Consider the following 15,988-nt stretch of genomic DNA (forward strand, 5'->3'; position numbering starts at 1 on the left):
GATGACTATTTAAAGTTCAGTTAAGGAGTACTTGAAGGTTAGAAGAAGGTAAAAATCCAAAAGAACTTAAGTTAATCAAAGAGAGAAAAGTTAGAAAAAAATGAAGAGTTGTGGAGGGATGAGAGAGAAAGTAAAAATAAGTTTTGTTTAAATGGAAAAATAATTAAAGTAATGTTAATTTAAAAAAATAAAAAATATGTGGATATTACATGTGGCAAAAATTTTAACACCGTTTAACATTTTTGTTATTTTAAATATATTTGACACATTTTGGACAAGTTCATACATATAAATGGAATTTTGATACTTATAAGTAAATTTGACACCTTCTTACAACTTGGTGTATAAAATTGACATTCTTCTGATGGGAAATTTGGGTGAGGGAAATTCAAAAAATAACTTGAAATCACCTTATTGATTGAAAAAATGAAAATGTGTGAGGAAAGAGAGAAAAAAGATATGTTATTTTTTCAGCAATCAGCACCAAGTCATTCTCTCTCATAAATTGTCTCCCCAAAATATTTCTCTAAAATTTATTCCCACAGTTTCCCTTATTTTAACCCATTGCCGTCCTGTTTGTATATGTGATGATATTACTTCTTATTTGTAGAAGGGACATTTATTTGGTTGAGATGCTAGTAGTTTCCTTCTATTTCTTCATGGCATTAAGGATTTGGTCCCTGGTCTTGTTTGTCCCATTGAGGGAGTAAGAGATGAAGTTTCTTTGAGGCGATCAGCAGTTCGACCGCCTGAATTGGCGTTAAAATATTGATAAGCAGGTCTTTGATTGTGTCCATCTTCAGCTTGTTCACTTCTTTCAACAACTTCTCCATTGCTCTCTTCACCTCATATTTGCTAGACTCTCCCATTCCCCTCGAGCAATTGCCAATTCTCAATAAAGGTTGATCTTCAATATGTCCCTAACAGCAATTTGTCTGGTCTTAAAAAGACTATTAACTAAAATATCAAAATATTTAATCTTACTAAATAAATGATAATATCTGCAATTGAATGAAATAAGTCAATAGAGGAAATAGGTTGACAAAATAATTGTGAACAAAAGAAAATAGACTCAGCCTCTCATTTGATGAAAGAGTTTTTGAGATAAAATTCAATTTTTATCCTAAAATTCAAATATTTTATTAATTATAAAATTAAATAATTTTATCATTTAAATATGAAAATTACTCTCTAATTAAATTTAATATTATTTTTATTAATTACTTTAAATAAAAATTAAAACTCAATACAAATTCAACTTAACACACTATATTATCTAATATAATATTTAAATTTTAAATAATTCAAATAAATAAATAATTATATTAAAAAATAAAATTAATATATTTGACTAACAAATATTAATTCATTTATAAATATATATTATCTCTTATATTTATTTGATTATATTATAAAATTTATTTTCATATAAAATAAATTAATAACTTATTTCATTTAAAAAAATTATATTAAATAAAAATAAAATTATAACATAATATATTATCTAATATAAATTTAAATTTTAAATAGTTTAAATAAATAATTATACTAGAAAATAAAGTTAAATATATTCAAATAAAAAATATTAATTAATTTATAAATATATCTTATTTAAATAAAATATTTATAAAAAATTTATTTAATTTTATTTTGATATAAACTAACTTTAAATAATTATTCTAAATAAATATTCTAATTATTATCTTATAAAATTTTTATATAAAATTTTTATATTAATTATATTAAATAAAAATATATACACAATATAAATAAAATTATAATATATTATATTATTTTAAATAATATTCAAAATTATAATAGCAGTGATTTATAAAATTAATATTTATTTAATTTTTTATTTATGTATTAATAAAAATTAATATTAATATATCTGTAATTTTTTTTATTATTATATTTTAAAATTTAATTTAATATAAATTAAATTATTTCATTTAAATAAGAGAGAGGAGGGTATAATTGAAAAAAAAATTAAAAACATTACTAATTCCATCAAACAAAGTTATTTAGAAAAAACCCAAACTTTATTAAAAAAAAACACCCAAAGATCATACAAGCTCTTGGTTTGATTTTGGCAACAAAAATAAATCCATTCTTCCTCTCATCCAATAAATCATTATTCCGTTTTAAATTTTTAATTTTTAATTATTTTTTCCAAATGATTAAAACATAGTCCTTAAAGAGGAGTTAAGAAAAGTCAAGTCAATAAAGTATTTCTTATATTATTATTGTCAGATTTATAGAAGAAAAAAACACAACCCAACAAAGTTAGGATAAAAAAAAATGGATTTGGATTAATTTTTTTCCCTTATTATCTTCTCTAAAAACATGACACAATTCAATCTAGTATATCTTATGTGCACCAAATTGTCGGCGTGTTATTTATAGTATATATATACCTGCAGAGTAGCAATTTGAGCAGAGAGGTTGTCTTCTTCCCTGATGGTGTTAATTTGGAGGGTTTTGATGAGATTAAACTGATGATCAGAAATCTCGCCGAGATTCTCTCTCCTCCTCCCTCCCCGAACATACTCCATCAATGGTGCCTCCTCCACCTCCAACCCAGAAAGCGCATACACCAACCTGACACACATGGTGGCTCGACAGCCGCCCATCCAGTGGATCGACTTCTCGAAATCCGTGGACCACGATGGTTGGAACAAACACGGCGGTTCGCAGCGAGCTGACTGAGACCGATTATCCAGGTAATCTTGGAGATGACCCAACACCAATTCCACCGCAGCCAGCAGATTTACGTCATTATTATGGGGATCGGAGTCGGAGGACAGAGTACGGCAGAGTAGTTCTAGGTCATCTTCTTGTTGTGCCATCCAGTTAGCGTAGCAGTACTTGAACCGGCCGTGGTCTCCGCCGCCGGCGGAGTTTTCGTTGTCGTCAATATTGCTACCACCTGATGATTCCATCCGGTTCGTTCGTTCACAAAGAAATAATTGCAAATGACCGATATACATATATATATATATATATAATATAATATAATATAATATAATATGTAGGAATGAAGGCTTAGGACTTACTTTGTAAATTTTTTTTTTAAAATTTATTTAAAATTAAATTTTCAATCAATCACTTCTCAATAATTACAATTACGTTATTCATTTCATTAAAAAAATACTAAAATATTTTTTATTTTAAATTATTAATTTTTATTTTATTCATACATATTAATACTTTTTAAGTCTTTTTACCAAAAATAATCATCGCCTCCTCAAAATCATCATCAATCATTATTTTTTTCCCTTTTTAGTTTATTCAAAAACCCGAATCAGAATAATGCTTTTATTATTTTTTTAACAAACCTTGTTTCATTATTTTAATTATGTTTTTTTAAATCAATAATTAAAAAAAAAAACATATTTTAGTTCAAAATATTTGAATGAAGAGAAGTAGAGGGTATGACATAAATACACAATTGAACTTATTTCATCTTTCTGGTTTTATTTGGGTTTGGAGTAAAACCTTAATTCTTTAAAATTTAAAGATCTTTCTAGACCATTCTAGCTTTGGTATAGACAGTTTCTAGACCATTCTAACTTGTGGATATACAGTTTAAAGACTTTTCTAGAACTTTTAGATAGACGAGACTATATTTGGAGAAAGATAAATGAGAGAGAAAATATTAAATAAAAATATAAAGATATAAAGATATTTAATTGGATAGAATGAGTGATGACATAAAGTGAAAATAATATAAAATATTAGGTTTGAAATAAAAATAAAAATAAAAACAAATATCAAACAAGTTCAATTTGTATTCAACGATTTTAATTTTTATAAAAACATATGGTATTTCAGCAATCAAGATGAGATGGATAAAATACCGATGATGATAATTATAATTTGTATCGCGGTTTACTATCCGAATTATTTTGTTAGAGACATTTTCCTGCAAAAGATGAATATCATATGGGTCATAGTGGACCGTCTCAACAAATTCGTTAATTTTCTACCAATTCGAACAACATTTTCAATGACACAATATACGGAGATGTACCTGCAAGAGATAGTTCGACTGCATGGCATACCAACAAGGATAGTATCAGACCGAGACTCACGTTTTACTTCACATTTTTAAGAAAGTCTTCACAAGAGTCTAGGCACGAAACTGTCCTTCAGTACTGCATTCCACCCTCAAACCGATGGTCAATCCGAAGTGTGATCCAAACTCTGAAAGACCTGCTGCGGGCTTGTTTAATTGACTTCGGAGGTGATTGGGAATCAAGGTTGCCTTTGATTGAATTCACATACAACAATATATAGCTTTCAGACTTTCCATTGGAATGACACCCTTTGAAGCCTTGTACGGGAAGAAGTGCAGGACACCTCTACACTAGGATGAAGTAGGCGAGAGAGTTGATATTGGGCCAGAAGTCGTATTTAACACTGTGGCACTAGTGGGAAAAATTAGGGAGAGGTTTCTAGCAGCTCAAAGTAGACAGAAAAGCTATGCTGACAAGAAACAGAGAGATCTACTTTCAACAGAGGCAACCACGTTTTCTTGAAGGTTTCCCTTTACAAAGGTATCATCAGATTCGGGAAGAAGGGCAAGTTGAACCCAAGGTACATTGGACCCTTTAAAATTCTAGAGGACATAGGTGAGGTTACTTATAGACTTTCCCTACCCCAAATCTTGATACAGTTCACAACGTTTTTCATGTATCCAACCTGAGAAAGTATATTTCAAATCCAACCCATGTCATTCATCATGACATTATGAAGTGGACACCTGACTTGACTTATGAAGAATTAGTTCCAACCCAAATAATTTCCAAGCAGATAAGAAGGTTGAGAAATAAGGAGATCAGCATGGTGAAGGTTCTCTGGAGCAATCATTCCATCGAATAGGCAAATTGGGAGGTTGAGCAAGACATGCAAAAAAAGTATCCCGATTTATTCGGTACGTTTTAATTTCGAGGTCGAAATTCCTTTAAGTAGGGTAGAGATGTCACACCCAAAAATTCACTTTAGACCGAGCATCTTCGGTTTTGGCCTAAACTTAAGACCGAGGAAGAGCAGAGGTTTAGGACCGATGAAAATCAAAGGATCAAGACCGAGAAAAAACTGAGTTAGGACCGAGGGGTCCGACTAAGGATATTATTGCCTTACTCATAATTTAACTAACTCATACCTCTGTCACCTCATGCTTATGTCACATCATGCTTCACTTAACCCATGTTTACGTCACCTCATGCTTGTGCAAACTCATACTTTAGTCACCCATACTTCTGCCACCTCATGCATATGTCACCCCATGTCATGACAAGCCTTTTTCATTAAACAATTATTAAACCAATGCCTATGACAAGGCTATGACCAACCCTTTTCATTATCAACTTGTCCAACCCATGTCTATGACAAGGCTATGACCAACTCTTTTTATTATCATCTTGTCCAGTCCATGCCTATGACAAGGCTATGACCAGCCCTTTTCATTATCAACTTGTCCAACCCATGCCTATGACAAGACCATGACCAACCATTTTCATTAAATAATTTTTTAACCCATACTACGACCAACCGATGATCAGCCCTTATTGAGTCATATATATACTGCTCATATTCATTCATTTTATCATATCTTCCTCTTTACTAAAAAAGCAAGAAGGCATACTTTAGAAGCCATTGAAGAACTTTATTCACTTTAGTAAGATCGTCTAAGGCAAGTTCTTTTCTCAACCCATCTCTAAAAACCCACACCAGCTTTATATAATCTATTTTACAAAGTATAATTTGTTTTACAAAGTATAATTTGTTTTACAAAGTATAATATGTTCTCCAAAGTATAAATTTGTGTTTCAAAGTATGATCTGTTTCTCCAAGATATAATTTGTTTCTCCAAAGTATAATATGTTTTTCCAAGGTATAATTTGTTTTCAAGGTATGATATGTTTTTATGGAAACCATAGTGAATAATGATGTTTGATTTTGACATATATGGGAGGAAGACTAGCCAACATGAGCTCTAGTAGTCCGATTCTAAAATATTGGTTGCTTATTATGGGACTGACTTCTGAACATGAGCTATCAGAAGATCTACCCACATAGAATGTGTCTAACCAGGTTGTGGACTTTAGGGATAGACTCTGAAGAGTGCCCTCCAAATATGTGCTCAAAACGGATACCTCACTTTGAGAATCATCTCTCAAGGTCAAGGGTCCAAATATGTGCTCAAGATGTTACTATTCCATCACTATGAGAAATGATTTTATAAACCAGCATTTCAATACCAAGAAGTTTCTAAATGTCTTTTCTATAATCTTTTAAATATTTGTTGGGTCTTTAGACTCACTATGCTTGTGTGGTGTAGGTACACAACAATAGATTTTATTGGATATGATGAAGGAAGACTTAGAGCGGGGAAAGGTGCAGGGAATGTGTGTGAAGGGAGGGACAAAGACTGAAGATTGAGTACTTTTTAGGGTCTAGCACTTAAAGACCGTAGTTTTTGTAACAATGGACCATATCTTAAATATTTTTGTTGTAAAGGACCGTGTCTGGTTTTAAAATACCGAATTTTTGTAGCACCACTTATATATATACAACTTTTCTACATATGTTACTGTTTTCCGTTTATGTATGTTAACATTTTAAAACATCCCTCACTCGGTCTAAGAAATGTAAGAGTCAGGGGTGTCTCTAATACCAACTATAACACCCCTGACTCCTACATTTCTTAGAAATAATTGTTTAGTCTTAAAAATAATTTGATAAACCTATTTTGTTTCCTTACATGGATAGAAACACAAAATTTAAAAAAAAAATGAAATGCACTTAATAATGTAGGTTTTATAGTGATTGGTATTTGCATGGCATGAAATTTTGGACTTAGAGGTATTAGGTTTCAAATTATAGAAGTATTATGTTAGAGAATATTTAATTTCTACATATTCTCTTGACTAGTTGATCTATTCTTTTCAAAAGTAATATTATTTATTTAATTTGTTGATTTTTGTTGAAATTACGAACACAAAGAATTTTTCGAAAAATACGGGGGTGATATCACTTAATTAAGGTTCTATAGTATTTGATTTTGTGTTAAAGTATTATAACATTACGGTTGAGAATACTTAATTTATGGATATTCTCGTTCTTAGTTGTTTTAGTCTTTAAAATAATTTAATAAACATATTTTATTGTCCTCATAGAAAAACAAAACTTCAAAAAGAATGGAAACAATATAACTTATTAATGTTGGTTTATAATGATTGGTATTTTCATGCCTTGTGATTTTGGACTTAAGAGAAGTATTAAGTTTCAAGTGTTAGAAGTGTATTATGTTAGAGAATACCTCATTTCTACATATTTTCTTGAGTTTATCTTTTTCAAAAGTAATATTATAAATCTATTTTGTTGTCCTTTGTGAGTACATACACAAAAAAACATTTCAAAAAATATGGGGCGATATAACTTAAAAAGTTGACTCGATATATTTGATTTTGTGCTTAAATATCAAATGATTGAAAAATTGTGTTTGAGAATACTTCATTTCTGTATATTCTTTTACCTAGTTAATTTAGTCTTTTAAAAATAATTTGATAAGTCTATTTTGTTGACCCTTATGGATAAAACCAAAAAAAAAATTCAAAAGGAATTGGGGCATTTTACTAATGTTAGTTGTCTAGTTATGAGATTTTTGTGGCTTTCGATTTGTGACTTGAGAAATATAATCAAGCTTGCAATTAAAGAAACTCTATGTTTGAGAATACTTCATTTTATTTATGCATATTCTCAGACTTGTTAACCCTTATGGATAAAACCACAAAGAAAAGTTCAAAAGGAATTTGGGCATTTTACTAATGTTAATGTTAGTCGTCTAGTTATGAGATTTTTGTAGTTTTTGATTAGTGACTTGAGAAACATAATTAAGTTTGCAATTAAAGAAACATTATGTTTGAGAATACTTCATTTGATTTATGCATATTCTCAGACTAGTTGATCCTTAAGGATAAAATCACAAAGAAAATTTCAAAAGAAATTGGGGCATTTTACTAATTTTAGTTGTCTAGTTATGAGATTTTCGTGGATTTCGATTTGTGACTTTAGAATATAATCAAGCTTACAATTAAAGAAACACTATGTTTGAGAATACTTCATTTCTTTTATGCATATTCTTAGACTAGTTGACCGTTATGGATAAAACCACAAAGAAAAGTTAAAAAAAATTGGGGGGCATTTTACTAATGTTAGTTGTCTAGTTATGAGATTTTCGTGGCTTTCGATTTGTGACTTGAAAAATATAATCAAACTTGCAATTAAAGGAACACTATGTTTGAGAATACTTTATTCCATTTATGCATATTCTCAAACTAGTTGACCCTTATGGATAAAACCACAAAGGAAAGTTCAAAAGGAATTGAGGCATTTTACTAATGTTAGTTGTCTAGTTATGAGATTTTCGTGTCTTTCGATCTGTGACTCGAGAAATATAATCAAATTTGTAATTAAAAAACACTATGTTTGTGAATACTTCATTTCATTTATGCATATTCTCAAACTAGTTGATCTACTTTTTTTTCATAATTAATTTGTTAAGCTTATTTTGTTGTCCAATAAGGTTACAAACACAGAATATTTTGAAAATTATGAGGCAATATCACTTAATTGAGTGGCTCTATAATATTAAGATTTCGTGATTTTAAATTTGTGAAATATATTAAATATCAAATCATTTAACTCACTGTGTTTCAAAATAATTTATTTCTACATATTCTCCTTGTTTATTATAAGACAATATAATTGAGATTGTGATTTTGGACTTAAAAAATATTAAGTATAAATGATTATATTACTACGGTTGAGGATACCTTATTTCTACATACTCTCTTGTTTAGTTGCTTTAGTCTTAAAAGTAATATATAATTAACATATTTTGTTGTCCAGCGTGGATAGAAACACAAAAGTACAAAAAGAATGAGAATAATATCACTTACTAATGTTGGTTTTATAGTGATTGATATTTTTGTGACTTGTGGTTTGGGAATTAGAAATATTTTCGGGTTACTTGATATTTGGGAAATAAAAATATAGTTTTAGTTTGAAATTATAGAAATACTATTTTTGAAATATTTCATTTTTGCATATTCTCTTAATTATTTGGTCTACTCTTTTCAATAGAAATAATATAAGCTTATTTGGTTGTAATGTATGGTGACAAACACAATTGAGGCGATATCACTCATTATGTTGGCTCTATAAATTGAAATTTTGTGTCTTATAATTTTGGACATAGAAAAATGTTGAATATAAAATTATTGAAGAACAATGTTCAATAAAATTTTATATATGCGTAATCTATTTTTAATCATTTGGATGTTTAACCTCTCACAATCTCTTCAATCTTCGTCTAAAGTCGTTACCATTGATCGTCCAATCCTTCACCCTCTTCACCACCAACTCAATTCCGCCATCGCATATCACCATGTAAATGGTTCCATGTTTTCCTCTCCTCAACATCTCAGCCGGGGCCTTGAGCAATTCCTCGAACCTCAAATTGTTCACAATCGGACTCAACATAAAGATCATCGACGAAGACATCATCGCACCACTCTCGTCCACAACTGAAAACTCTAATATGTTTTACCCTATTTTTCTCTGGCTCAGGCCCAATGTTTCGCTTGGTTTCATTACGAGACTATCGTTACTAATAGAAGCAGCTCTTTTCGCCCATATTTCATCTCTATGTTAATAGTCAGTCCTATGAAGAAATAACCAGATTTTGATCTTGACATACATATTCTTGGCATCATGCTTCCTTAAGATGCTGGTATAACTTTGGACCTATGTTGCACGAATATCCATGGTATCGTATCGGATACGGTAATACGATAAATTTTGAAAATATAGGATACGATACGTTTAGGATACGGTAAATTATATATATATATATATAATATTTATATAAATTTAATATTTATAACTTTTTCAAGAGGCCCAAGTGTTCATTTCCTTTTCTTTGATGGATCATCACTTTGCAAAGTAAAATTACTTGATGATACCGATGATGAAGGTAGTGAAATTTATTTCGGTTGAGCATTCTTCTTTCTCAATTCTGCTTCATTTAAAAGTTGTTCCTTGATCTTTTGTAACAACCGCATAATAGCAATTCCAAGACCTTTCATTTTTAATAAATGAGCTTTCACTCTTGAATATGATCATTTGCACACTTTAGTGTATATATTACATGATCGTGTAACATTTCCTCCACCTGGTCCTTTTCTAATCTTTGTCACAAATTTTCATAGAGGACAATTATTATCCACCTCCAATCCCTCATTTGGAATATTTGTCATTACAAATAGAGGAGTGATAGGAGGAATTTGTGAGAGGAATTGACGTGTCACCATATCACTGATTGGAAAAATGAAGAGTGAGGAGAAAGAAGATAGAGAAAATTTGTTATTTTTTCAACGAATGAGTTTGTGTCACGTCATTCCCTCTCTCAAATTTTCTCCCTCAGTCATTTCTCTTACAAATATTCAAAAAGTTGCCTATTTAAATATCCAAAAAATTACTATAATACTATTTCTATTTTTGAAAAATAACCTAATATATATACAACACTGTAAGGTTTGGCAATGTTTTGTAGTGTTAGGGCTGTGGTCTGTAATTAATTTGAAGTAATGATCTTTGATTGATAATTCTACATTTATAATATAATATATATGTCTACATCATATGTCTACATTTATACCCTAATTAAGGGACTTCAATATTTACCCTAATTAAAACTTTTTACCTCTCCTCGGTTGCCCTCCCTAAGTAAAACCCTAAACCCGATAATATATTTTCTTAGTTTGTCTCTTTCGGAAACTTCCATTAGTCCATTATTTTCCGTCATCGTCAATCGATAGCCGCCGTAGACGATCGAGATCCGTTGTCGTTGACTTTGATCGAAATCGTTGAAGTTGCCACCGCCTAGATCGAAAGCAGTCGCCTTCCCTATCTATCTGGTACCTTTATTTCTTTATTTCTTGTGATCTTCATTTAATATATATATATATATATATATATATATATATATATATATATATATATTAAATGCAGTGTTGTAGATATTAGATATATATATATATATATATATATATTATATTATACAGCGTGATGTAAATATATATTATATATATATATATATATATAATATGATATATCTACTATAGGGTTAGTTCAATGTTACATGTACTCGTAGTGCATGTATCCATTAAAAAATGTCACATATACAAAGAGAAAAAAAATTAACAAATGAAAGAGATGATACTTTACTTTTGTGTATAGGTGTCACTTCATGAGTGGGATACAGGTAGTGTATATACATGTAACATCGAATTAACCATACTATAGACATATATATTATATTATAAATGCAGTATTATCAATAAAGGTCCATTACTTTAAATTAATTACAGACCACAGACCACTCACAGTCGCCACCATTACATAACATTGCATGACACTGCAAAATCTAGCATTGCAATGTTGTATATATATTAGGTTATTTTTCAAAAGTGGAAATAGTATTATATTTGTTTGTCTCTATTCATTCTTCTTTTCTTATAGTATTTTTTTGGATATTTAAATAGGTAATTTTTTGAATATTCGTAATGACAAATATTCTAAATGAGAAATTGGAGGTGGATGATAATTGTTCACTATAGAAATTTGTGACAAATATTGGAAAGGACCAGGTGAAGGAAATGTTACATGGTAATGTAATATATGCACAAGGATCATATTCAAGAGTGAAAGCTCATTTACTAAAAATGAAAGGCATTGGAATTGTTGATGTGCGGTTGTTATAAAAGATCAAATCAATCATATGGAACAACTTTTGAATGAAGCAGAATTGAGAAATAAAAATGCTCAACCGAAACAAATTTCACTACCTTCATAATCTGTATCATCAAGTAATTTACTTTACAAAGTGATGATCCCACAAAAAAGAGTAAATGGACACTTGGGCCTCTTGAAAAAAATTATAAATATTAAATTTATATATATATATTATATATAATTTGTCGTATCATAAACGTATCGTATCCTATATTTTCAAAATTTGTCGTATCCGTGTTGGATCCGTGCAAATAGCTTTCAACTTACTTTTTTATATACATTCTCTCAAACTTGTAGGCAACAGTTTCTGATGACCTGGGTGTTGGGAATTATTTAATTGGATATTTAAGAGCGAGAAACAATAAATATATACAGAAATATAAATGACAAGAACACCAAGAATTTAACGTGGAAAAACTCTTCAAATCAATGAGTAAAACCATGGGACTTTCGACCAAAAGAATCTTCATTACTTATTATATCTTCATTTGAAGCACCGCTTTAATGCATATTTTCTACTCTTTTAGTTGCTTTCTCGATTGTTTGAATTTGTGCTTGCATAGATCTTTTGGTGCGAACCTCCCAATGCTTAAGTTTTTCTTCATTGAACGATTGTTCTATACGTGACCAAAATCGATCAGATGATTGGTACACCCCAATAATTGGGTCTTGAGAAATTTTCATATAAACATGACATAAAAGAATATCTTCATCGTGGTTATATGAAGCTCATCGGATCGATATTCTTACAACAAGTTAGATATGATAGAGATTTATTCTAGAGAATAAAGGATGTTATAGTGAAAAATCTTTCACTTTCATTTTCACTTTCACTTTAACACCTCTCAATTTTCTACGAAACATGACCTCATTGTATAATGGATTATCTGAAAAATAATTATTGTACAATCTACTATGAGCAGCCTATCGATCACGGTTGATAAATATATGACCAGACCAGGAACAGAACCCCGATGCGAGGCTTGGTGGTTTTGTTGTTTGCGAAGTTGTTGAATGATCATGTTGTTATTAGCAATAACATGACATGTCACTTCTTTTTTCTTTTTTTAAATATTTATAATTAACATATTATCATAATCATCAGAAAAGGAAGATGAATTGTCAAATTTGAAATTCATTTCAGAGAATAAAACATGATCAGAAAAATTGAGAGATATCAATAGTTTGAACATAGGATATGTATTTAGAGCATTCCATTAGTGGGTGAAAATCTGATGTGGAGACAAATTGTACATGGGTACATGAATGGGAGTATGGGTATAATTGTGAAGAAAAGCAAGCCAAAAAGTGGTTCCCCACCTGACATGTTGTTTACTTTTTTGATTAAAAATGTAAAATTGTTGTTTTTTAATTTTTTTTTTAATTGATAAAATGTGGATCTCTTTTATTTGAAAAAAATGACCGTTTCTTTCCTCAATTGAAAATATGATCGTTTTATTACAGTTTTTTTATACATATGATCATATTTTTTATTTATTTAAACAAATTAATATAATTAAAAATGAAACAAAATTTACTTGAATTATTAAATTAAAAAATATTGTATGAATTAGATGATGTGAATAGTGGGACCCTAAAATAGTAATAATTGTATCTGAGATGGTTGGGGAATAAATGTATAAATTGATAGGTATAATTTACTTTTAATGTGATAGCTGATGTGGCACATATTTATACTTATGTATGGATATAGAGATGGGGATGCTCTTATAGTAGTGTATTTGAAATGTGTGAAAATCTTTATAGTGAATAGCCATTTCAATTCAGAAAATTAAGAGAGGTAAGAATCTTTGTGTGAATAGTCATTTTAATTGAAAATATTGAGAGATGAAAATCTTTATAGTGAATGGTCATTTTAATTTAGAATTCAGAAAATTGAAAAATGTGAGAATTTTTGTAGTGAATGGTCATTTCAATTCAGAAAATTGAGAGATGTGAGAATTTTTGTGATAAATGGTCATTTCAATTCAGAAAATTAAGAGATATGAGAATATTTGTAGTGAATGGTTTTAATTTGAGAAATTGAGAAATGTGAGAATATTTGTGGTGAATGGTCATTTCAATTCAAAAATTTTATAGATGTGAGAATTTTTGTATTGAATAGTCATTTTAATTCAGAAAATTGAGAAGTGTGAAAGTAGAAGATTTTTCACTATAAAACAAGATATGAGATGTTCAACATCATTTATATTCTCTATCATATCTAACTTGTTGTAAGAATGTTGATCTGATCAGCTTCATATAACCACAATGAAGATATTCTTTTATGTCAGGTTTATATGAAAATTTCTCAAGACCTGGTCGTTGGGGGGTGTACCAATCATTTGATCGATTTTGGTCACGTATAGAATAATCGTTCAATGAAAAAAAACTTGAGCATTGGGAGGTTTATACCAAAAGATCTATGCAAGCACGAATTCAAACAATCAAGAAAACAACTAAAAGACTACATGCATGCATAAAAGTAGTAGAAAATATGCATCAAAGTGTTACTTCAAATAAAGATATAATAAGTATCCACATTTTATATAATGTAATTTTTGTTTATCACTTTATTATTTATATAAATTTGATTAATCTTTTTATAACGTGTAGATACATAGAGATAGAGCAAAAATATTGTTTACACAATATCCTAAATTCAAGTCCTGGAAATATGATCATGTTTGGGATATAATTTAAAAAATTGAAAATTTTAAAGATGATGATAATACAGAGGCCAAGAAAAAACAATTATTTGATCAATATCCCTCATCAGAGTCAGAAAACCCAACTCCCGAGTTAGTGAGACAAGCATCACCAAGTATTTATTCATTTTCTTATAATGTTGGTGGTGATTCTCCATTAGAGAGACATATTGGAGTGAAGAAATCCAAACTGAAAAGAAAGATGATATATGATTCATCATCGACCATCAACACCATGCAAGAACAGAACAATAAACTTCATGCTTTAAAAAAGACTAATGACCAATTGCAATTCCATCTAAAAATGCAAAACTAAAGAAATAAAATAAAATTTTGTTTCAAGATGTAAATTCTATAAAACATCTCAGGGTTTGTGCATATGTTGGAGTAGAGAAGAGCTCAACAAGTCAAATCGAATGCATTTCAAACTGATACATTTAGTCAATATTTCAATAATTTTGGAGAATGCAGGCTGCTGATTTGTCAGATTATTAAATAATAGTTGTTTATTTCATAATTTATAGTGTACTTATTTATTATTTTATGCTGATTTAAAGTGTAATGACTAATTTAATAATAGTTTTAAATTTTAATGTATTTTTAATGGGATAAATTTATAATTGTTTAATGTGAATGTATTTTGTAATTTTTATAATTATTATTATTATTATATATATATATATTAAAGTAAAATAAAATTATAAAAATTATATATATGCTTATAAAAATATCATTTTGTAAAATTATTATATGTATTAATGTAAAATATAATAAAATAATGAAATCTAAAATAATTATATAATATTTATATAATTTATAAATAAATAACTTAAATATAAATTTGGAAATAGAACAATGACCTAAATATATTTAGGTCATATTTTTGTGTTTCATTTTCGAGTAGACGCAAATATGAGTCATGATTTGGTGAGAGAAGATCTAAAACTCAAAATGAATTTAAGTTTGAAGTTTAGTTGGAATTGCTCTTAATGAATTGGGAAGAAGAGAAAAAAAAAAGTCCACTAGCATCTACTCATATTAACTTACATTTATAGTTGGAATTTAATTAGTATATTATTTATGTTCATACACATTTTAACTTACTTACATAAAATAAATTAGTAGCATCTACTCATGTGCTACAAATATAAATGTTATTTTTTTAAAAGAGAAACAATATCATATATGCATAAATATATCAAAATTTGTTTTTTTTCTATGATAGAAAATCAACTGAACAGGTTACATATATTAGCAAAAATTTATATAAACATCTCTGATCAAGTTAGGGTTAGCTCAATGATTTAACCAAGTTTACAAATCTTCACCTACCTCTTTTCACAAAGTAGAAGTTTTTAAGTTAATAATTATCAACCTTACTAGAGTAACAGAGTTTGGGGTTTTATATAGATCTA

The 15,988-nt window shown here is 28.9% G+C and overlaps 1 protein-coding gene across 1 annotated transcript; it reads right to left on the minus strand.

The window, feature by feature from the left end:
* Positions 1-555: 555 nt before the first annotated feature.
* Positions 556-2,878, minus strand: LOC124923631 (protein DELAY OF GERMINATION 1-like). The gene is made up of 2 exons (XM_047463593.1): positions 2,418-2,878; positions 556-920 (listed from the first exon to the last, which is right to left on the minus strand). The coding sequence occupies exons 1-2, from the start codon at positions 2,847-2,849 to the stop codon at positions 666-668; spliced, it is 687 nt and encodes a 228-aa protein (XP_047319549.1). The 5' UTR covers positions 2,850-2,878; the 3' UTR covers positions 556-665.
* Positions 2,879-15,988: the final 13,110 nt, after the last annotated feature.

The sequence above is a fragment of the Impatiens glandulifera genome, chromosome 2 (assembly GCF_907164915.1).
Source record: "Impatiens glandulifera chromosome 2, dImpGla2.1, whole genome shotgun sequence".
NCBI lineage: Eukaryota > Viridiplantae > Streptophyta > Magnoliopsida > Ericales > Balsaminaceae > Impatiens > Impatiens glandulifera.